Source organism: Chaetura pelagica, unplaced genomic scaffold, assembly GCF_000747805.2.
Source record: "Chaetura pelagica isolate M959 unplaced genomic scaffold, ChaPel_1.0 scaffold6, whole genome shotgun sequence".
In the NCBI taxonomy this organism is placed as follows: Eukaryota; Metazoa; Chordata; class Aves; order Apodiformes; family Apodidae; genus Chaetura; species Chaetura pelagica.
This window is the reverse complement of record NW_009953491.1, coordinates 879,314-903,280: the sequence shown is the minus strand read 5'-3', so window position 1 is coordinate 903,280 and position 23,967 is coordinate 879,314. Positions and strand designations below refer to the sequence as shown.

General features: G+C 36.8%; 1 protein-coding gene across 1 annotated transcript in view; it reads right to left on the bottom strand.

Moving 5' to 3' along the window:
- Positions 1 to 23,967, bottom strand: part of CCDC91 (coiled-coil domain containing 91) — a 105,932-nt gene that overhangs the window by 21,849 nt on the left and 60,116 nt on the right. The window contains 4 exon segments of the mRNA XM_009999047.1: positions 5,054 to 5,167; positions 18,341 to 18,517; positions 20,222 to 20,290; positions 20,467 to 20,559. Coding sequence (XP_009997349.1) covers positions 5,054 to 5,167; positions 18,341 to 18,517; positions 20,222 to 20,290; positions 20,467 to 20,559 — 453 coding nt within the window.

Below are 23,967 nucleotides of genomic sequence, written 5' to 3'. Positions count from 1 at the left end.
AAACTTTATATAACAAAGGCACAAAAAAAAATACACTGCCCTGCTTGGCTGGACAAGTTCAGAACTGTGAATTAGAAGTCAGATTTGTAACACCAGCTCTAAAAGTAATTTACTTTTTGCAACTGTAGTCAAAGGCATAAACCTAAAACAAGATTATGTTTGATACAACTATGACAATACCTGGCTATTCATCTTTGACTTCAGAGTACATTATTAAAAATGTACCCTGATAGAAAGGAATGTCCATGGAGAAGATCAGTGGTGTTGATCTGACTTAGTCATGTATGTTTTCTGCTGTCTTGGGCATAACTTGATCAGTATTTTTCTTCCCTTCAGAAGCACTGTGACTACAATCCATCTGCGCACCGAATGAAATGCACAGTTCCCTCTGCAAATGTTAAACCACAGAATCACAGAATGGTTTGGGTTGGAAGGGACCTTAAAGATCATCTAGTTCCAACCGCCCTGCATGGGCAGGGACACCTCCCACTAGACAAGGTTGCTCAGAGCCCCATCTAACCTGGTCTTGAACACTTCCAGGGATGGGGCACCTACAGTTTCTCTGGGCAACCTGTGCCAGTGTCTCACCACACTCACACTAAAGAATTTCCTCCTAATGTCTAACATTCAAGTTTAAAGCCATTACCCCTCATCCTCTCACTCCATGCCCTTGTGAAAAGTCCTCTCCAGCTTTCCTGTGGGCCCTGTTCAGATACTGAGAGGCTGCTATAAGGTCTTCCTGGAGCCTTCTCTTCTCCAGCTAAACAACCCTAACTGTCTCAGCCTGTCTTCATAGGAGAGGTTCTCCAGCCCTTAGATTACTTCTTCCCAGAATAAACCCACTGAAACTGGGCAGATGTATGACTTGCACTTTAAGGTAATGGGTGTTATTAAGGAAATCTCTAGTATTTTCTGAATATTCCGAGGGACCTTGCTTATCCATGCAGGTCCCTTACAATCTCTACCCAATTTCTTACTCAAAGGAATGCACTTATCTTGAGCTTGAAGGAAGTGTTATTTAAAAATTGACCAACTTTCTTGGGTTCCCTTCCCTTCCATAGTCTTAGCCCACAGGATTCCTGCAAGTAGATCTTCGAAGATTACAAAGTTAGCCCTGTGGAAGTCCAGGGCTGTCATCCTACTTATTGCCCTGCTTCTTCCTTGTAAAATACTAAACTCCACCACCTCATGATCACTGTTGCCAAGGCTGTTCCCAAACTTAATGTCTCCAGCCAGCCATTCTTTATTCATTAATACAAGGTTCAGCACTGCACCTCTCCTTGTTGGTTTCTCCACCACCTGCAGCAGAAAGTTATCATCAATGCACTGCAAGAGCCTTTTGGACTGAACATGCTTTCCAACAAATATCAGGGTGACTGAAGTAATCCATGAGTACTAAGGAGTGTGATCAAGAGGCTACTTCCAGTTGAGTGTTGAAGGCCTCCTCAAAATCATGTTCTTGGGTCGGTGGTCTATAGTAGACACACACAATGGTTTCACCAACATTTGCATGTCTCTTAATTCTTACCCACAAGCTTTCAACCCGTTCTGTGCCTCCCACCCACCCCTGGATAGAACTCAATACATTCCAGTTGCTCTTGCACATGAAGAGCAACACCACCGCCTCGCCTAGTTGACAATACTGGGAATCATCATTTTAAAACACCAAATGCACAGTACTGGAGGCATGAAAAAGTCAACCACAGGAATGGAGAAAAAATCAAACACAAAGACCAAACAGTGCATAACATCTTGCACAAAATCTAGTATGAAAAGTAACCATAAAGAGAAAAAAAAAATTGAGTAATCAAATTATTTACAATGTCAAATGACACCACAGCACAAACCCCAAAATGAGTATCTCCAAAGTAAAATGTCCTGTAAAATAACTTAGAAAATTCAACTAAGTTCTATGTTCCAGGAGAAAGCTGGTATTTTTAAAGCACTTGTATTTACACTAAAACCAAATGAGACTTTTACTGTGAATTTAAAGGGGTACTGGATAAGAATCCTTACACAAAAAGGATCACAAATGTCATTGCTGATGATGAGAGAAAGAATTCCCAAACAATTCCATATACAAAATAATGAACATCATCCTGGCCTCTACAGTATCTTCATTTGAATGGCAAATTTATGAACTGCCTGGAAAAAGATTACTCTATTACTAAACTCTGCTTCAAAGCGACATCTCTATGACCACTTGGGAAAGGATTTAGATACAATGGTAATAGATTAGTTTGATAATCCAAAAAGTCCATTCCAGCCTTATAAACATTTTGTTCCAGAAAATCTAATTGTAAATAAAAGTGCTCTCTGAAACCACTGTGCAAAATCAGAGAATCTGACACAGAATGAACAGCTCCCCCACAACCATCACTGCATGTTTTTTAAACTAACCCTGGAGTTATGAAATACCGTATTTTTGTGAATAATTACTAAATTGCTGGGGCAATTCTTGTGGTGTACGGCTTAGCTATGCATTCTTGCTTTTCTCACTGATGAAAGACTGATGGGAGACTGTGATAGAAATTTTAAGTCCTCTTTTGAATCCCGAGTTGCAGCAGTTTAGGCTGACTCACAAGATGTACTTTTTATCTGTCAAAATAAAGACAGTTTGAATTTGACATCAAATATCCAACTTCTTATTTCCTACTGTTCCTCCACTTCCCTACAAGATTTTAAGTCTACATATCTTCATCATAAATGCATAGTAGGAATATTTAATTTTTTAAAAATGAATAAATTAGTAGAGCAGTAGACTTATGGTGGCAGTAGTTTTGCCACAGATTGATTTGGTTTTTACTGGACTCATTTGGTGCTTTCTAATTTTGAGAAACAACTGACTTGATCTTACTTTGTTTGTTAATTAAATGTACAATACTTCCAGAAAAATGCTTTTCAGTTACCAATCTTAAAATGTGATACTTCCTCCTTAGAATTAATAAATGCACTGGATAAAAACCAAGAACAACATTCGTTTTTATGACAAAAATGAAAGTAGTGGCTTGCCATTTAATCATACTTAAGTACCTGTATCCGTTTCACCTGTGTGCTACACTTTACCTCTCTCACCTTACTTCCTACCCCACTAGCAGAAAAATATAGTATTGTTATGCCTTCCTGATACTTATAGGCAAACAAGGATATAGCAATATTACAAGGTCAAACACACCTCTGGGCAACATAAAGATAATTCTGTGGACATAACGTGTATGTACCTTTGCTAATAGTTGCAGCAAGGGTATACAAATTTGACTCAGAAGAGTTGTTCAAAGGTATGAGTGTTTATATGTAAGCCCCCACAAGTTTCATAGCTATGAAACATATCTTTGAACATTTATGACAATCTTATTTTACTTCAGTTTTGAAGCAAGCTTTGGAATGGTGGTGGTTATGAAGTAATTATGAAATAATAAAGAGTCAAATTCCTGACTGAAATTTCCTTCATATCTTAGACATCCAGAGTCTTCAGATGTCACCTGTGGCAATATAAAAAACTTTTTTTCTAGTATATTTAATATAGAATGGAGAAACTTAAACTAAGATTGTTGTACGTAAGTTCAACTGTGGCCAATATAGTGCTACATAACCTTTAAAACTTGGGATTGTACTTGAAGTATGAATAAGGCATAACCACAATGCATTGCCCATCACTCATTTATTGCATGAAAATCTGTTGTCATCACAGTTTCAATCTGTTTGTTCTAGCTTGCACTGTCCTTTAATCGAAAGTGAAGAGATGCCAGAAAGTCTCAATCCCTGACAGAAAATGAGATCTAAGTGATGAAGGACAGATGAGTTACTACTGAAGTGCCCACAGGAACCTCCTGTCAGTTCAAAATGTTATGATCTAGCTGTACACAGTAAGAAGGCTGCATTAGATGGTCTAAATGATCTGCACCAGTAGTCCTATTGTCCATTTTATTTACTATATAAGCTGTTTTAACTGGAGAACTATTTTCACCTTCCCTACAGCTTATCCTCTGTAAATGACCAACTTCAGATACAAACAAGGTCAAACATCCTCACGGATAGTGTTTGCCCTGGATGTCTGTTTAAATGCCTATGCCAAATAAGACCCATACTGCTAAATGTAAAGTTCTGCATACACAGCATAATGGAAGAGAGCTCATAGAATTCTAAATCTTAACTAGTGGTAAAATGAAACTTCTGAAGTTAAATCCTATTTCCCATAATATTATTCAGCCCATAGAAGCAGGGAACAGAAGAATCCAAACACATTATTTCTACTTCCTTCTCAGGACAACATTACCAATTAGATTCAAGTTCAGTGATTTTTTTTAATTGAGAACACTGAAATAACTGAATTTTATCTCAGGCTGCTACTGCCATAGGAAAGAGGGTGTTTGATTTTTTTTTTGTTTTCAATTTTACAAAGTGTCTTAAAGACGAGAAGTGTGTTAATTTTTTTCTCCTCCTACTGAAAGCAAATAAAACTGTTTTTTACATTGCACTTTACTGTTTATACACAAGTATTAAACTGCAAGTATATAGCATTAAGAGAATATATGAAACCAAGTTTCTGAATGTTCCAACATTTCATAACAAGACCAGTGTCCTGGCTATAAATCATGCTTAATAGAATACCAATATATTTTCAGGCTCTCACATAATATGGTTTGAGAGGAAATGTTAATTACATTTTTGTGCATGCAAACTGCACAACAAAGTTCATTTTTGGAAATGAAGTAGCATCTGTTATTGATATTGAATGCTTTCACTGAACTGAACTCAGATCACAATTTGAATTTGATAGACTGCATTTATGCCCTATGTTCAAGTTACTGTAATAAGAAACACTGTCATTTCAACTTATGTATTAATTTCTCCTTTTTAGCTTGTGATGAACTTGGAATACTATAAATATACATGAAGAAATATAGTAAATTGTTTGAAAAAATGAGTGACAAATCTGAAGACACAATTCTTGATTCTGTTAATTTGTGCATTTCAAAACAGGTTTCAGGATTAATAAACTTCACCAATTTTCACTGCATGAAGTGAAACCCATTAGCCACTGGTAACTCACCCTTTTCTGCTCTTTAATATACTCCATCAGTTCCTCTCTTGTTCTTTTCACTGCTTCTTCAATTGCCTTTTCACTTCGTTTTTGCTCCTCCATTAATGCTTCTTTGACAATTTCCTTGTTAAAAGGAAAACATGTAAGTGTAAGTAATAAAGGTATTTCACAACTGTAATACAGGCCAACCCTTTCTTTCTACTAAAATTTTATCACAACCACACTCCTTTCTTGATTACAGTTTTCCTAAATGTATGTAGTATCTTAAAACAGTTATAAATTTAGTATTTGATCTCTAAAGGGCCTAAGGAAGAGCAAAATAAAAACTTTAAAGCTGTGTTAATATATACATAATGTTCCCTTACAGCAGAAGAAAAGGAAGCCATACAGGTTTTACTTTCCAATGGAAGTGGGGATATTAGTAGTTGCTATTAGTAGAATAGAACAGAACATTTCCAGTTGGAAGGGACCTACAACAATCATCTAGTCCAACTGCCTGAGCACTTCAGGGTTGACCAAAAGTTTAAGCAAATTATCAACGGCATTGTCCAAGTGCCTTTTAAACACTGACAGGCTTAGGGCATCAACCACCTCTCTCAGAAGCCTGTTCCAGTGTTTGACCACCTTCTTGGAAAAATAAATGTTTCCTAATGCCAAGTCTGAACCTCCCTGATGCAGTTCTGAACCATTTCCACACATCCTATAATTGGATCCCAGGAGAAGAGAGCAGCTTCTCCCACTTTCCTTTCTCAAGAAGCTGCAAAGAGCAATGAGGTCACTGCTCAGACTCTTTCTCCTTATGACATGGCTGCTCAGAGCTTACAAAAGGGCCAGAGTCCTAATGGCAATAAATGTCTTTTGAAACCTCAAGAAATGCATTCATAGTTAGCATGAACTGTAAGTTGCAATCAAAATGTCATATGATTACATTTCTTTTTCTTTTGAAAGAATTAAAATATATTATATTTGCATTCCTTAAAGCTATTCAGAAGTATTACTTCTTCAGAAAAAAAAATAAAAATAAAAAAATAAAAAAGGATTTTTGGGGTTTGTTTATTCTTACGGCAAGAAGCTCCACAGTCCTTCTGACATATGAAAATCGGATAAAAAAACCTGGCAATACTCAGACATTGCAGATAATGTTGTCATACTATTTTTTCTATCGGCCAAAACTGAGTTCCCCTGTTATTGCACTGCAGAGACAGCAGAACTAGGGATTCAGTGCATTCTGCAGCAACACCATGCAATGCTACAGGCTTGGAGAAGAGTGGCTGGAAAGCTTCCTGGTGAAAAAGGACCTAGCAATGGTGGTCAATAACCAGCTGAACATGAGCCAGCAGTGTGCTCAGGTGGCCAGGGAGGCCAACAGCATTCTGGCCTGCATCAGGAATAGGGAAGAAATCATTTCCCTGTAGTGAGCACTGGTGAGGCTGCACCTCAAATACTGTGCTCAGTTTTGGGGCCCTCACTACAAGGTAGGCATTGAAGTGCTGGAGTGCATCCAAAAAAGGGCAACAAAGCTGGTGAAGGCTCTAGAGAACAAGTCCTATCATGAGTGCCTGAGGGATAAAACTGTAAAACTAAACTTGGGATGTTTAGTCTAGAGAAAAGGAGGCTGAGAGAATTACGGCTCTCTACAACTATCTGAAAGGAGGTTGTAGCAAGGTGGCTTTCAGTCTTTTTTCCCAAGTAACAAGACACATGGAAAGGTCAAGTTGTGCCTTGGAGATTTATATTGGATATTAGGAAAAATTTCTTCACCAGAAGGGTTGTCAAGTATTGGATCAGGCTGCCCAGTGCATGAGTTATCATGCCTGGAGGAATTTAAAAGATGTGTAGACTTGGAGCTCAGGCACATGGTGCACCTGGTAGTGTAAGGTTTATGTCTGAACTCTTATGATCTCAAGGGTCTTTTCCAAACCAAATGCTTCTATAACTCTATGATTCATCCACCACATTCTAGTTAACCAAAAGATGTTCTGATGTATGTTCCAAACATATAAACTTTTCTTACTTCAAATTACAAAAATAATATAGGGTACATAATGAAATCAAAACTGAAAACTCACTTTTTCAGACCTACTCCTACTTCAGTGGGCTTCATCCCAACATTTGTATTTACCAGACTTCTGGTAATATTTCAAAACACTTTTTTTTTTTCTTCTTCTTCCCCAATTAACCTTCACCAACCATACTGAAGGATGAATAATTTTTCTGTGATTTGAATGTCTGTTTCTAAACTGAGCTTAAACATCATCCTGCTTGCTAAATTCGGGAGAAATACAACAGGATCAGAAAACACACAGCTCATGCCTTAAAAACCAGACACTACAACAACTAGCTACTGAAACTGGGTGATTTAGTTTGCGCTGTCCCTTATTTGCAGCTCACAAGGAGCATAGATGTTTGTGTAACAATGACAGACCACTCAAGGCTATCAAAAGACAGCTTTGCCGTGTTAGCTTTCCATCTAGGTTTCAGAAGGCTTCAAAGAGCAAACACAATAGAACACCCAGTCCCCTACCCATCTCAGCCATGTATTTTTACCCTGTCCTAATGAATCAGTGACCTTAGTTTTTTCTTCTGTGAAAAGAATCTTCACTTCTTTTTCTGTATGACCTGAAGTGCTCTCCTCTAAGTTCTCAAAGTCACTGTCTTCATTCTATTTCTGTCAGTCATTACAGTAAATTAGCAACTGATAAGATTGATTTCTAGTATTATCTATTACTACTATTTAACAAAGTCTTAGCTGTATGTAAGTCCTGTCAGTGTGTGTGTTACTTTTCCTTCATCTCTTTCCATGACCTTCTTATGCTGTGTCTACCTTTAGATTTTATCCTAAGTTAGATTCTGGTTGCAAAGGTAAAAATTTGCCCTTATCTCACCTTTAGCTAAAACGGGCACAGCCTTACTTAACACTCTGAGTGTTATTTTAATAGATTAAAGAAAGTAGGGTAGACCAGTTTCCCATAAGAAGATGAGGAACAGTACTCCACAAGTTGTACTTGAGATGCAACTCTTCCCTATTTTTTTAGTTTTTTGGGTTTTTTTAATTATATGATCAGAAGCAGGAGCACTACATTACAGTCATAAAGTCAGCTTCTCCACAGGACCTTCTATTGACACTAATTAAAAGATTAGAATAACTAATAAAGTTATTCAAGTAATCAATTGAAAATCACATTCAACCATCTCTTAGGAATCACAGCCATCCAATTACAATATATATATCTGCAGAAAGACAGCAGGGGAAAAAAAATAGTGTAGTGTATATACCAGAGAATTCCAGTCAATATTTAAAAGAAAAAAAAAGAAAAAAGAAAAAAGAAAAAAAGAAAGCCATATGATGGCTTGCAATTTTATAGAAAAATTCTTTTGTTTCCACACAAGGATCAGGTGGCAGTACTAAATTTTATCTAGGAAATGCAACCACAGACTGCAATGTTAGTGGTTTTTCAGAAAACAGCAACCCTCAAATTATAATGTCTGTGGTTATAAACTACTACAAACTACTTCTGAATTTAGACATGATGAAAGTCTGCAGTGGTCTACTCCTTTTCCAGACTTTGCAAGAGTATTAAAAACAAACTGATCTAATGGCAGGGATCTTCTTCCACAGTAACTTTCTTGTTGTGTGCTTCCTCACATACTGAAGATTATACAGCCTTGGTTTTTAAATGAAAAATGTATTTCTATGTCTTTATGGGATCAGTATGGTCTCCATAAACACTGGGCACATTAATGTTTCTGCTAAAAGGTGGAAAAGTAAGAAGAAAACAAAACTGGAAATATTATCTTGGGAGAAATGTAAGCAAACACTCCCATTGAAAGTTGAATGACACAGTAAAGGTGGTAGAAAATGGAGATGATGTCCTTTGAAGAGAAGCTATTCTCCAGCATTTCAAATTCTGCCTCCCCCATAGGATTCCGTAACTTATGTATAAGGTGAAACAAGTAACAAATGGACAAAGAGTGATAAACTGACACTATTTTGTATTCCCTTAACTGGCAACTCATGCAATGCTTTATCATAGATGAGAAGGGGTTTGAGGATGTATTTAAAGAAATGAAATTAATATTGCACGTCACATGGAAATCCTCACAAGTGCAAAAGCATCCTTAAAAGAAGGGCAAGCAATGTCAGTATCATGAATGTTTTATAGGAAAATTTGATCTAGTAACAAATACTATAAATAGAGTGAACAGTGATGAGAAAGATACAAAAGCAAACTCTGAAGCAGAGACAAAAAGTAGTTTATAGCCTATTTAACAAAGAAAGAGTGATGGAAAGCCCGAAGTAAAGGGCTGGAAAGTGATCATTATGGCAGTATTCTGAAAGGACAAACTATAATTGTTAGGATAGGAAAAAAAAAAAAAAAAAAGATGCATTAACTAAACTACAGGGAAAGTGGGAGCTTGGATGTACCTATCTTGTTAGATATGACCAACAATTGCATTTATAATTAGGTATGAAATGAAACCATGACACAGACCAGAGTAACAAGCAACATGGTTGGTGCTGAAGGTGACAAAAAGTGTTTGTAGAGCAGGAAAGAAGAAAGGAAAGACTAAGACTTATTGAACTTCAAATGATAGTGATGCATTCATAAGTGATATCAAAGAGATTATCAGCATTTTTAATGAAATGCTCTAGTGTGGTTCTTAAAGTGGGCGTGGATGAAAAAGTGAGTTAAGCTTCCAGATTCTGTATGAACCAAGTGGCAATCTTGCACAGAAAGCATAAAGTAATTATCTAAATATAGCAAGCCAATAGCTCCTGACGCTGCTAAAGAAGCATATCATAGAGTACCACAGAAAACTACTGCCAAACAGCTACCCATTGCTGTTGCCTCTCCACCATACAGGGATTCCCAAACTAGCCTATATTCTGACTTGCCAAAATTACCAGATTGCCTGTTACATCAGAGAGAAACAAGATAAGAGTTCTGCAACTTACAGTAGGCACAGATAATTGAAAAACAAGCTTTATCTTAATAACAGCATGATGATTTTGTAATAAAGTTGTAGGTAATATTTTAATACCATGTAGTAGATCACTTAAAGTGACAGAAGTAACAGATTTTTGCACCACCATCATGGGAACAACAGTTGAATGCATATTAAACACAAGCACTACAAGAGAAAGTGTGTGTATGAAAGAGATGAACAGACAGGACAGAATGGGATTAGAGGAAATTAAATGAAAGAATTTCTGCAAGGAAAACTCTGAAACTACTGTGTATAATGAACAAAAATAACGACAGAAAAATTGAATCACAAGATGAAATTAATTCACAGTTTTAAAAATCAGGAAAAGGGGAACATGCTTGCACTCAATATTCTCTATTTTTTAAGGTAAGGAAACTGTGGAACAAATAAACAAAATACAATCATTTTGACACCTAAAAAAGCTATGTCAGGGAATCTGTCTGCAAAAGTAGTCCTACTGGACAAGAAAAAGGTTAACACAAATGTCTAATCCCCATGTATTTTCTATCGTACTACCCTCTAAAATATTCATTATACACTTACTGATCTGATGCACAAGAAAAAAAAAGTGGTTTTTACAGATGACAAGGCTAAGTTCTACAACTAATAAATCTGACTGAAAGCTAGAATGGGAAATAACTTTTTAGACAAATCTTTCTATTTGTTAGTTCTTCCAACCTTCTAAAACACAGCAGCATGAGGAAAAATATTTAGACAAATAATTGTTTTTGACAAAAGTTTAACAGTTACACAATAGTAGAAAAGAAACAAAAGAACAAAACCCAGTTTTCAAAGTATACAGCAAATACCTTCATGTTTTCACTTATGAATCTTTTGTTTACTTGCATACAAATTAGCATGGAAATTCTGAAGACATTCAATACAAAATTGATTCAGGTTTGCCAAAACTATAAATATGAATACTCCTTTGAGATGATGAACACCATCGTAGCATGAACACCAAAAGAGTTTTAATAATGAAGAAGGTAAGTAGCCATTCATTTTTTGGGCATAAGCACTGTGTGTTCTAGACATTTTGCTTTTGCTTTCTATGCAATGGCACATACTGCTACTCATAAACTCCTGGAAAAACATGAAATAACCTTTAAAGATCATGCAGTGCAGAAGAATTATTTTTTCTTCTAACTCTTCAGATGTTTGCCAGTAAAATTTATGAATACATTCCAAGATAATAAATTGCAAATTTATTGTTCTGCAAAGAACACCACCACACAAACCCTCAGGAGTGTGAACATGTTCAATTGTCTTGAATGCCTAGAGATGTACCCAGCAAAGACTAATGGGCAGTTAACATTTTTTTCCGTAAGCCTTTCAGTTAACTTTTCTTGCAAAAATATTTGTTCTTTGTATATCTCAGTATATCTCAGTTGTGGCTTGGCTGAATGAAACACTGCAGCCTCAGTTTTCCTGAAATACTTTCCCACTGGTAAGATCATTTTGCCTTGGTGCTTTTGCTTATGTCCAAGAGGAAGCAGAGTTTATGTTAGTTCTTTTAATAAATTAAAGGCGCTTTTTTTTTTTTTTCCTAATTATTTGCAGCCTTCAGAACACTTGAGTCTAAAATATCTGCTGTGTGTATCATGGCAATGATGAACTCAGGCTCTTTTTCCCTTGAGAATTAGGGTAAACTACAGTAGATTTACACAGTATTTTAAATCTAAGCCCTCAAGAAATGACAAAGGTGATTCTTCGTTTCAAGCATTTCAGGAGAATTATTAATTTCAAGCTATGACATGAACCTAAATTTCCAGAGCTCACTCTGCAGCTGCCAGCTTTCCTTTTAATGACTTTTCTTTAAAACAAAAATGGTGGTGCATAAAATCTCTTCAGCTTCTTCTGCTATGTCTCTCCCCCCACTGATTTTACCACATTTATGTAACTGAATATTTAGCTTTGTAAAATGGTAACAACAGTCATGCAAAGAGCTTTGCAAATGACAGAATGAATAACTATAGTAGCTACTGCTATAGCTACTCAGCATTGCCCACTAATTATAAATGCAATATATCATCCATATTTTATCCAAAATTGAATGGATCTCATAATCTTATATCCCCAAAGACTTTTTTTGTTTGTTTTTTTTGAAGAGTAAGAATGAGCAGAAAAAATATGACAATGGAGAGAACTGTCTTGTTTTTTCACAGAAGTTGATAGTTGTACGCCAGGAGCTTCACTGCATTTTTTAATTATGGGGGAAATGTTCTTGCTTCAGCCAAATTACTTGTAATAGTTTCTCCTTATGTAGAGGGCAACCACTTCTTTATTAACAAGTGTTCCAGAAAAAAACCCCACATTCAACAGAAAAATTTCACCAAGCATTCCTCTCAACACAGACAGCTACTGAGTATATGGAACTCCCTCTGCAGGGCAGTTGCCACTGTAAAAAACACCATACAATGTATCAAAACTAGAAAAAAAAACCAACAACAACCAAGCAAACAAAACAAAAACTGGAGTCACGCCAGGCTACATTTAGCTTGCTGAATATGAGTTGCTCATCTATAATGACTCTTCATTGTGTTGTAAAAGGATCATAAGGTACTGTAGAAATAAGTATCTTAAATCAAAAGACTACTTTCAAGAGAGCTTTTCCTCCCTGATTGAAAATGCAAGCCCACCCTCACCAAAACTAAGATAATTATGATGATGATGATGATAAGTAGTATTATTAGTCTTCTATAAAAGCACTAAGCACCTGGATAACACATCTAAAACCTGAAGATGCTGTCAGTCTCAACAACAACAAAAGTTTTTTTGACTTCTAATACCTTACAGACTTTTGAGACAGTGCTCTAGGAAAACTTTTACCATTGCCTTGGTGATGTAATATATCTTGTTTCATCCCTTCAGTGCTGCAAGGCTTCACATAATATCTTCAATTTAATTAAGAACCTCACGTGTCTAACTGAAGACCTCAAGTCATTGGAACACTCCAAACTTCATGAAGAAAAATGCAATATTCATGTTACTTTAATCCTTCAATTCTTTAACAAAAAAAAAAGGAGGTATACTAAGCTGAAACATGAACTCAGTATGTCATAGTTCCTGCTTTCACTGTAAGTTTATCTTTACTTTGCTGTTTCGTATTTCGTAACAAAATATTTGTTATCAATCATGAGTTATTTATTAAAACGTCCCCAAGTCACCAGATTTTTACCTGGCAATGTTAAATTAATAAAATAAACTTAATGTGAAAGTAGCATCTCCTTATCTGCAAACTCAACATTTACCTGATGGAGGACGAACAATTTTTTAGAACAAAGTTTTGTCAAGCCTGAATATCTAGGAAGTACAAGCAATCTGCATAAGCTTCCGGATTTATATCCACGATGGCTCCTCTTCCTGGACACTCTGCAACAGCCACAAGAAGTCTAAAAAAAATACCTGTATCATCCTTGCACAGTAAACATCAGTGTTTTCTTCCTTTAAACAAATTATGTAGAAGATGAAGGGAAACGTCTTGGCTTGATTCAGCAGAATTGTGATTTCAAAGCTTTATTATTCTTATGTTAAAATGGCCTGACCAAAGAAATTTTAACTAGCATACTTTAAGGTTTTTTCCAATTACTTTCTCATATATAACCCAAGTTCTTCATGGCTCTTCTAACGCATGTATTAAAAACTGGTGAAAAAGAAAACTTTATTTTATAAAGAAAATTAGTCCATAGTAAATTCCTCTTTTAAAACAAAGAATCAAAACCCTTAAACATATTTTCTGGTCTAGAAAGTAAAGCAGAAGCCAGCAAATTAATACCACTACAACACAAGAATTTATTTTCCCTTCTTCTCATCATTTAAATATTTTACAGATATACAGTGGTGTTGCAATTTTTGAAGTGTATCTTCTCCATCTAGTTTACCAACATTTGCCTCATGCATATGACAGTGTCCTTTTCCCTAATGGTTCATCTAGCTTTATTTTTCAGCATTTTACATTTATGTGTGTTGTCTCTGTTCTTAATTTAGTCATTTGGCAGAAATTCTTTTTCTTAAGGCCAGGGTTGTAGGTCCTTGGTTAGGTTTCACAGTGTCTGCTGACACTGTAGCCAAGCTTCTACAACAAATTCTCTTAAGGTCCTATTTGGACCTTGTCAAATCTGGGGTCTGAATTTCTTCTGTTTTATTCTGACATAGACCAGAAATATACTTAAACTTCACAGATTATAAAGTGGATCTGTTGCTTAAATAAAGTTATAAAATGTTGAATGTCTTCAAATTTTTCCATCAGTTATTCCTAGAGTTACTTACGAGTGGAAGCCATTCTGCCTCATCTATTTGCAGAACACTACACTGACCCTTTCTGACCTTTCTCTTTCAATTTTGCAGATTTACAGTATTAGTGAAGGAAAATTCCTTCTGTTTAGTATCATGCTTCATTTCTTTTAGTACCAATTCATCAAATATCTTCAAACTAATTTACAGAAGATTAAATTAATTTTTAATCTAGGTTTCTATGACAATTACTAGTGTGATACAAGACTAATAAAGTACATGACAGAGAAGTAAACATAAAAACACTCTTTTTTTCACACAGATTCTTTCCTCTGCTGATGAATTGACGAACACCAATTAAGAGAAGAAAGATTTTGTTAAAATCAAATCAGGCTTCTCTTTCCTAGTATTATGTTCCAAAATCATACATTAGTCAGAAAGAAGGTTCTCTTTCTTGAAATAACAGTAGTGCCTTTCAAGGCCATTTTTATGGGTCTGATTCCAAAAAGATTATTTTGCATGTTCGCTTTACATTCAGCTACACTCAATTGTTTCATTACTTGGTACTAAACACAATGATAGCATCAATTGACACTTTTGAACCAGGAAACATAAAGAATTATAAACCCAGTATAAAGAATTAAATGATGCAAGTGTTACTGAGCCACAATTTTATAATTAATTGTCTAAAATGTGAAGACTGTATGTTTGATTTTTGGTCATCACAGAGCTGGTTTGATGGATTGTCGCCTAAACAATAATTGCAAGAAAATCAACAGTGTAGTTATAGCACTTGAAAGAGAAATCATATAGTAAAAAATATATATATATAAATAAGAAACAACTCTGAGTGGAAGGCTCTAGCCAGAAAAATTAGTCTGCACACAAACTGCTTGTAGTCCCAAGTGGCTTTCATTACCAAACCAAAGTCACATCTAACTCTATATATGAGCTATCACTTGGCACATTAGCTCTGCAGGACTTATTTTGTTATTAGAGAATTTCAGTAGTTCTCATCTGTTTATAACAGCAATGGCCTAAAGGAGGCAGGCAAGTTCTTAGCAGAGGTAATAAGTGAAAATTACTGCAAGAAACAAATTTCTACATGAAAGTTCATCCTCCCCAGAGAACCTGCACTCATTAACCAGAGAATAAAGAGTGTAACTTCAAATCTGCTGTCCATTCATGGAGGTAATTTCGGAAATCTCAAGAAAAATCTGCATTTTCCTTAACTGAAAACAGATCAGGCATTTGAAAAATGAAGCTAACTCAAAAGACAAGTCATCATAAATTATAACTGAATGAGAATTTTTTTCTGGTTACTATTGAACTCTGAGAGCTATTAAGTATTTTTAAAAAATGGCAATAACTAATGCCACATAACTACATTAAGAGCAAGGTATCTACAGGAAAACTAATCACAACGCCCTACAATACCTCAGTGCTACTCACTGACACAGTAAGTACACCACTATATACTCAAACACTGTCAACTGATCAACTAAGAGCTGCTTGTGGTTTGGGCCCAACACAACAACAAAGAAACACTCGTGGGATGGGGAGGACACAGGCCAATGAGAGGAGGGATCTTCACTGATCAAGGTCCTGGGCAAAACAGACTCAACTTGGGGAAAAATAATAATGTAATTTCACACCAATCACACCCCCAGGACACAGACACACCCAGAGCAGGGCTTGCAGATGTTACCCCACCCCTCCCTTCTTCCCGGGCCCCAATCCCTTGGTTCCCGGTTTCTCTCCCTCCTTCCCCCCAGCGGCACAGGGGGACAGGGGATGGGGTTTGGAGTCACTTCACAGGCTGGGGGTTCCTGCTGCTCCTGCCTCCTCAGCAAGAAGGATTCCTGACAGTCCTGCCCTGCTTCCCCACGGGGTCCCTCCCATGGCACAGAGGCCTCCACCAACCTCTCCTTCCTGAGTCCTTCCCACCAGGTCCGGAGCTGCTCCAGCCTGGGCTTCCCACAGAGTCACGGGGGCTTCGGGAACAGCCACCTCCCCTGGCCCGGGGGCTGCTGCAGGGAAACTTCTGCTTGGGCACCTTCTGCCCCTTCTTCCTCACCAACCACCAGCACTGCTCTGCCTCTCCAGCTCAGCTCTTCTTTCTTTAAGTGCTTGCTCTGCTCAGCTCTTATCTCAATTTTTTTGTATGTTGATTGCTGAGGTGCATCTCTTGTCCCTCTAATGGCTCCTTGGCTGGTTTTGGAGCAGGGGCAGCTACTCAGCTTCTTCCTGGAGCCAGCCCTGGGGCCATTCCTCCACTACTAAATATCCCACCAAACCAAACCAAACCAGCACACAGCTTGAGCTGAAAAACCTGTCCTTTTGAAAGGCCTTAATACCTTCCTCATAAAAGCACTGACATCTCAGTATATTTAAGATTTTGTCTGAAAAAAAAATCCATCCATCAGTATTAAACTACTGCTATTATCCTGTTTTGTGACAGCTTCAAAGGCAGTATCAAGAAGAAGAAGCTGAGCACAACACTCCATTGGGAAGGTAAACCTACCCTGAGTCACTATATGAACTTAATCTGCCACTCTCCCACCCTGGGGACATTTTACATGATCCCCAAATCCATAAATATTGAACTCTTACTTACTTCTTGCATGGAGCTGCAGGATCCCTTCACTAAAAATCTTCAGGACTCATCAGCACTCTCTTCCAACTTCATTACCATAGTCATCCTCCTATTGATCTATGTTCCACAGGCTACAAAATTGCTCTTTTTCTTTACTGTAGCAAACAACTACTTTATTGCTCTCTCTTCTATTAATAGATCCTCTAAAACACTGGTAACAATTCTTATTCTGGATAGCCTAAATGATTTGTATCTAACTAAGCCCCAGCAATTGCTCTCAACTTGAATTTAGCTTTGAAGCCAGCTGCTTATCTTTCTGTTGTAAATAAGAGTGGGAGTGCCAGAAAGCTTCTCAGTATAGTAAAATTACAGTCTTGAAAACTGACATTTTGCCACTTGATAACTTTACATTCAAAAGAACTAAACAAGATACATACAGAGTAAAATAATTATATTTACACTAGAATGCAAGCAAGACAGAGTATAAGAATGGTTTAGTATTAAAAAACAACTTCTTGTGTAGTTGATTAGGTATGAGGTTAATGCTGTTTAACACAGGAAAGAGGAATGAGGTCTGTTTCTAAAATGCTGATTTTTAAACTTCTGTGCTATGCTATTTTACTTCAAATTGTAAAGGACTTGTTATTTAGGACATTAAAAAAAAAAGAAGTTGTAATATCAAATTCCAACATCCAAATTAAACTTACGTTGTTTAAAATTCTTCAGACTATAACATTCAATTATGTCACCAAGAAATGAGTGAATTTACAGGCTGTCTCCCCAGATATTTCCAGTATCAGAGACTACAGAATTCAACATTTGGAACAGTAGTTCAGCTGCTACTATAACATTGTTAATTTGTAATTCCTACAGTTGTTAAAAGCAATGTTGGGAATGTCCCGCTAAAATTTGTGTAAAGTGAGGTAAAATTATCCTTAGAGAAACACCTCTCTAAATAATAACTCTAGAAACATTTCTATTTCAGTACTGGTTTAGGTTTCCAATTTTTATAAGCATCTCTTAATTTTCTACCTATTCTATGTCTTAGAAAAATATCTTCTTACTAAGAGAAAATGTAAGTCTGGCAGAATAAAGAAATGCAACATCTCTTCTTTTTTATACCTATGGAAGAGTAAAAGTCATTGAAACTGTCTACAACATAAATGCCAGTATCTGAGCTAGTCATCTTGGGTGCCTTTTGATGTCACTGGACAAAACCAGACATTCAGAGGACATGATTTATCTCATGTCAATACACATACCTGAAAAGGTCACAGGAATTTTCTTCTGAATGTGTCAGCTTCTCTCCATACACAGTCTAGATAAAGCTAAACTAACAAGATTGCTATGTATTGCAAATATGAATTGGTTGCAGTGATGAATGATAGCTGTCACAAGAAAATCTACCACATTAGGAACCTTCAAAAGACAAGATAAAATACACAAGGCAGGTGCATGGAAGGGTAAAATATACTAACTTGATTACGCTTTCTTTGCTCTTGCATGGCTTCTGAAACAGCCTCAGCAATCTCCTCTTTGTGTCTGTCACATTCTGCTTCCCACATTTTTCTTTCTTCTGCATGAATCTCCTCCATCTTTCTTCTCTCCTCCTCTACTGCTTTTAGAACAGCCTCCTGCACTACTTCTTTTTCAGCCTTTGAAAAAAATTAAGCACAAATAAATGACAAAAATAGCAACATAAGTGCCTAACTCAATATGTATTACCTCTTATAATGAAGTATGTGACCTCACAAGATATGGGACATGAATATTTTCACTTCTGAACTTTGAGCTTGAATTTATCTTAAGGTGCTACCAAGCAGGTATTATCACTGGACAAGAACTTTGTAGTTACAGAACGTTACAAGCAAAGATCTTAAAATTCACATCTATAGAGAACACAATATATCTAAACTAGTTTGCTTAATGGCAACACACAAAAAACATGCAGCAGAAACCATGTAAGAGTAGGTACCTCATAGGCCTCCCTAGACTGCTTGAGATTCCCTTACATGAGTTATTTCTGCTCTTATCTACGATTATCTAAAATCTAAAACCAGCCTGAGTCTTTTTTGTGGCAAAGTAGCCAAAACATACTTAAAATATACATGTCTTCGCTCCCAGAGTGCCTTGGCTATGTATTCTACAAGTGCTGTTTCACTGGGGTTTTTTCACTGGTCATATTCAACCATTACATGAAATCTTCAGAAGACACACATTGAATTTGACAGTAGAAAGGACAGCTCTACACATGGTGAGCCACACAAATATACTTAGCAGCAAGACACAAATTTATCATTCCACAGTATCTACAAATAAAAAATGGCAGGCTGAAGTTCAAAATAAAAAAACATGGGCTCACAAAACGCACCCATACACCCTTCCATTTTAATAAGCATGTATATCTTTCCAATGCCCTTTGTCAGTGATTATGAAACTGGTCAATGGCAAAAATTACTGGGTTCCTCAGATACCTCCACTTATAAATATTTTTTTCCTTACAATTCAGTGGGACTTGATTTTTTTATTTATTTAGACATTTATAGAATATAATAAAATTGTGCTCTATTAAATTAAGGTATTGTATTATACACACATTTTCCCCTAGATATCAACCATGTAACAAGACGTTTCTTGTGTTACTTAATGTTATTTAGAGAGTTGATTATAATAAAGACTAACCAACTGTGTTAGGTAACATATATCACTCGTTTTCCCAGAACATAACATGCAACTGAAATTTTCTACTGGGCTTTACATCAGCATTAGAAATGAAACATAGCATAGCATTCACAAAATGAATGTCCTAACCCCAGTGCACTAAATACTGAAATAGACTGAAGAAATAATATTTTTATAAGTGCATACTCACTTTCAGTCAAACATCAACTTAAAATAATTGAAAACTCATTATATTGCCCAAACTTTTATACAATTTATTAAATAATTCTTTACTCATTGCAAATTACCATATTTAACCAAAGGTAAATAAGACACAGTGCTAATCGTCTTATTAAGATCATCAGATGACTCTGCTACCTTAGCTCTTCCAATCAAGATGCATTGATGTTGTTAACTGAAAGACCAGATCTTTAAGTAACACCAACAACTGAACTCCAATATTGTGGCGTCTTGTGACAAACTAATTCTGAGGCTACCTTAGATGGAAATGACATAGACTCTCTGGAGTAAGGCATAGGATAGAACATATCTGTTCATTATTTACAGACTAGCTTCTTTTAAGCTAAATGAGAACAAAGAGATTGACAGATTTGCTTATAAAATAAGGAGTTGCTGAACTTGGCATTTGTAACACACATAAAATTCACATATCATGTCCATAACTTAAAAAGAGATACCTTTGCAGCAGCCGCCACAGCTTCTTTACTTCTTTGTCTTTCCTCATCCAAACATTTGTCAAGTACTTCCTGTAAATGTTACGAAAAATTAAACTGCAATACACAGCAGAGGAGTGGCTTAAAATAATTTCAAACAAAGGCCTTGAGACAGCCTCCTCTTCCTGTCAGTGACTGTCATGGGATCATTCCCAATGATCTCCATGTTGCAGATCAGGCCCTCTTTTTTTGGTAAATAAAAGCAATACCTTCTGTTTTTGTGACTGCTGCATCAAAGCTTCTTCTATCTTCTCTGACAACAATTCTTTCTCTGCTTCCAAAATGTCAAGAAGTCGCTGATGCTATTGGGAGAAAACATTTCTCTTAATGGAACCACAGTCTGTTAGTAAAACAGACAAAAAGAACTCATCCAAGCTACTTATGTTTGTCAGTTGCTTACAAAATGACTTAAAAGGTAGATTCCATTAATGACATACCCAGCACTTCTTTAATTGATTTCATGACATGAAAAAAATTCCATAATAAGAAATGTTTCATTTCCTGATTATCTAATATTTTTTTTCTCAGTCTGAACAGCATTAGGAAAGAAGTTGGAAAAAGTCAATATATAAGAGCAACACTTAAAACATTTCTAAAGATGGGCTAAGTAACACTACCCTTTAAAAACTTCATTTAAACAGCTGCAGAATTTAAATTCTGCTTGTACTATGTTTTACTTACATGTATAGACAGCAGAAGGCAAATTTATTTTTTTCAACCATTTGTGATGCCATGAACTTTGAAAGCCAGGAAATGACAGCAAAAGGGAATGCTGCTTTCTTCTCATTTTCTTGTAAGCCAAAATATTTTTTCAGGGAGAAAATGAACACTGAAATAAAGTGACCAGGTAGTCTATATGTATTTGTAGAATCTGTCACTGTTCTTTAATACAACCCATTTATCTACTTTTCACTAAACCAAGTAAAGCATTTGAAATATGTGGGGTTTGTCTGTAAGAGCGAAGTTGATTTCCAAACCTAAGATTTATTACTGGAAATTATCGGGCAGGTATTTGTTACAAGATAATTGCTAGCAAATCATTACACCTTCTTACATGTTATTTAAGAAATTATATATTATAACCTTAAAGTATAGTATTGATTCATAATAAGACTTTACAAGATCATCCAAAGAAAAGTGTAACAGAAGAGTTTTATATTAATAGAAGTGTATATAACGAACATAAAATTTTTACACAAGCACTTTTGCAGGCAAATGCCTCTTTCACCAGCATTTCTAAGAAACAGTAATTTCTGTTTCATGAATTTTATTACGTTTTAATTATAAGTGTCTCTAACACCAGCTAGAAATACATTACCAAACGGCAATACTATGTTCTGAAAAATATTTTTTCATTTGAAGAATAGAATAGAAAGCTTCTAGACGGCTTTATAAAATAAAACACCTATCTGCCCTTCCAGGATAAACATTTAAAGAGGCATTTCCTTGTGAATTTACTTAAAATAGGTCTAAATGGAGCAGACATATTCTAATGGAAAACACCTGTGGAAGGAGTGGTGAAATTCACATCATGGTTATACTTAATGATGTGTAACTAACTTCTCTTGTGGACTGAGTATTTTCAGACATTGCTTTTAACTATCAGGGCACTTGTAGAAATTATTTTTTCCCAGTAACTCAAAGATGAAACAATAAATGGATTTTGTTAGTTAAATTTTCTCTGTGACTCTTCATTTGACTGACTACATAGAATACAAATCTGTTATTTCACTTTAATTTGAATGACACAACAAAAGACAACTGAGAATATTTTAACAGACATGTACTGAATCAAAGTTTACTACTGTCAATTAAAAGACTGAAAAACTGTTTGCTTCAGTCAAGAACCAGCGAGGGACTTTCCAAGCATAGCTTGTTAGAGAAAAGCCTCTCTACCTTTAAAACACCTACAACAGAATGGCAGTCAACTTCTTCAGCAAGATTAGAATTTCTACTGTAAGACTCTCAGCTTTTCAATTCCAGTTTGACTCAGATCATCAGATTTCTCCATTAGATATGAAGACTGTGTATGCAAAACAAGACTGCTTGGTAGGGTACTATTGGATAGAGTCCTGGAGGGAAGAGGGGCCCAAAAAAGCTGGTCAATATTAAAGGATCTTTTCCTCCAAGTCCAGGATAAATGCATCCCAACAAAAAGGAAGGCAAACAAGAATGCCAGGAGGCCGGCATGGATGAACAAGAAGCTCCTGGATACACTTAGATGTAAAAATACAGTCGACAAAGGGTGTAAGCAAGGATAAGTAGCCTGGGAGGAAGAGAGAAATTGTCCAAGTCGCCAGGGATCAGGTAAGCAAAGCTGAAGCCCAGAAAGAGTTACAACTGGTCAGGGACACCCAGGGTAACAAGAACAGCTTCTACAGGTACATCAGCGGTAAAAGGAAGAGCAGGGAAAATGTGGGTCCTCTTTGGAAGGAACCAGAACACCTGGTCACATGGGATATGGAGAAGGCTGCGGTACTCAATTACTTTTCTGCCTCAGTCCTCACCAGGAAGGGTTTTTGCCACCCTATCCAAGTTGCAGAAGGCAAAGGCAGGGACTGGGGGAAAGATGATCCACCCACTGCAGGAGAAGGGCAGGGTCCCTCCGTGACTCCTGAGGGAACTGGCAGATGAAGTTGCAAAGCCCCTTTCCATGATACTTGAAAAGCAATGGCAGTCTGGTGAAGTTCCTGCTGTCTAGAAAAGGGGAAAAATAACCCCCATTTTCAACAAGGGAAAAAAGGAAGACCTGGGGTCGCACCTCTTCTGTGTCTGGCAAGATGATGGATGAGATCCTCCTGCAGGTTGTGCTAAGGCATGTGGAAAATGAGGAGGTGGTTGGTGGCAACCAACAGGGCTTCACTAAGGGCAATTCCTGCCTGACAGTTTGATGGAGTCACAGTGTCAGTGGACAAGGGGAGAGCAAGTGATGTAACCTACCTGGACTTGTGCAAAGCGTTTGACACCGTCCCACATGACATCTCAGTCTCTAAACTGGACGGAGATGGATTTGATGGATGGGCCCCTCGGTGGAGAAGGAGTTGGCTGGATAGTCTCACTCAGAGTTGTGGTCAACAGCTCAATGTGCAAATGGAGACCAGTGACGAGTGGTGTTCCCCAAGGGTTGGTGCTGGGACTGGTGCTGTTAAACGTTTTTTGTCAGTGACAAAGACAGTGGGATTGAGTGCACCCTGAGCAATTTTGCCCATGACATCAAGCTGTGTATGGCGGTTGACAAACTAGAGGGAAGGGATGCCATCCAGAGAGACCTTGACAAGCTTGAGAGGTGGGCCAATACCAACATCAATAAAGTCAATAAGGCCAAATGCAAGATCCTGCACCTGGGTCACAGCAATACCCAGCATTAATACAAGTTGGACAGAGAATGGCATGACAACAGCCCTGAGGATAAGGACTTGCTGGTGATGACTGATGAGAAGCTCAACATGAGCTGGCAATGTGCACTTGTAGCCCTTTGGTAGACATATAATCCTGAAAAACGCAGATATTGGCACCAAAATTTTTTTATTGTATGGAAACCCAAAAATTTCTGATCTTTAATACAGTTCTGAAGTTAAAATGTACTTCCATCACTACAAAGAAGAGTGCACAGCTAAATCCAGAGATCCACTCTTTGTACAAAACAAGAAAATGTTATTGGAATTGGCTGGTTATTAGAGTAATAATGAAGTTTAACAACACCTGGATGC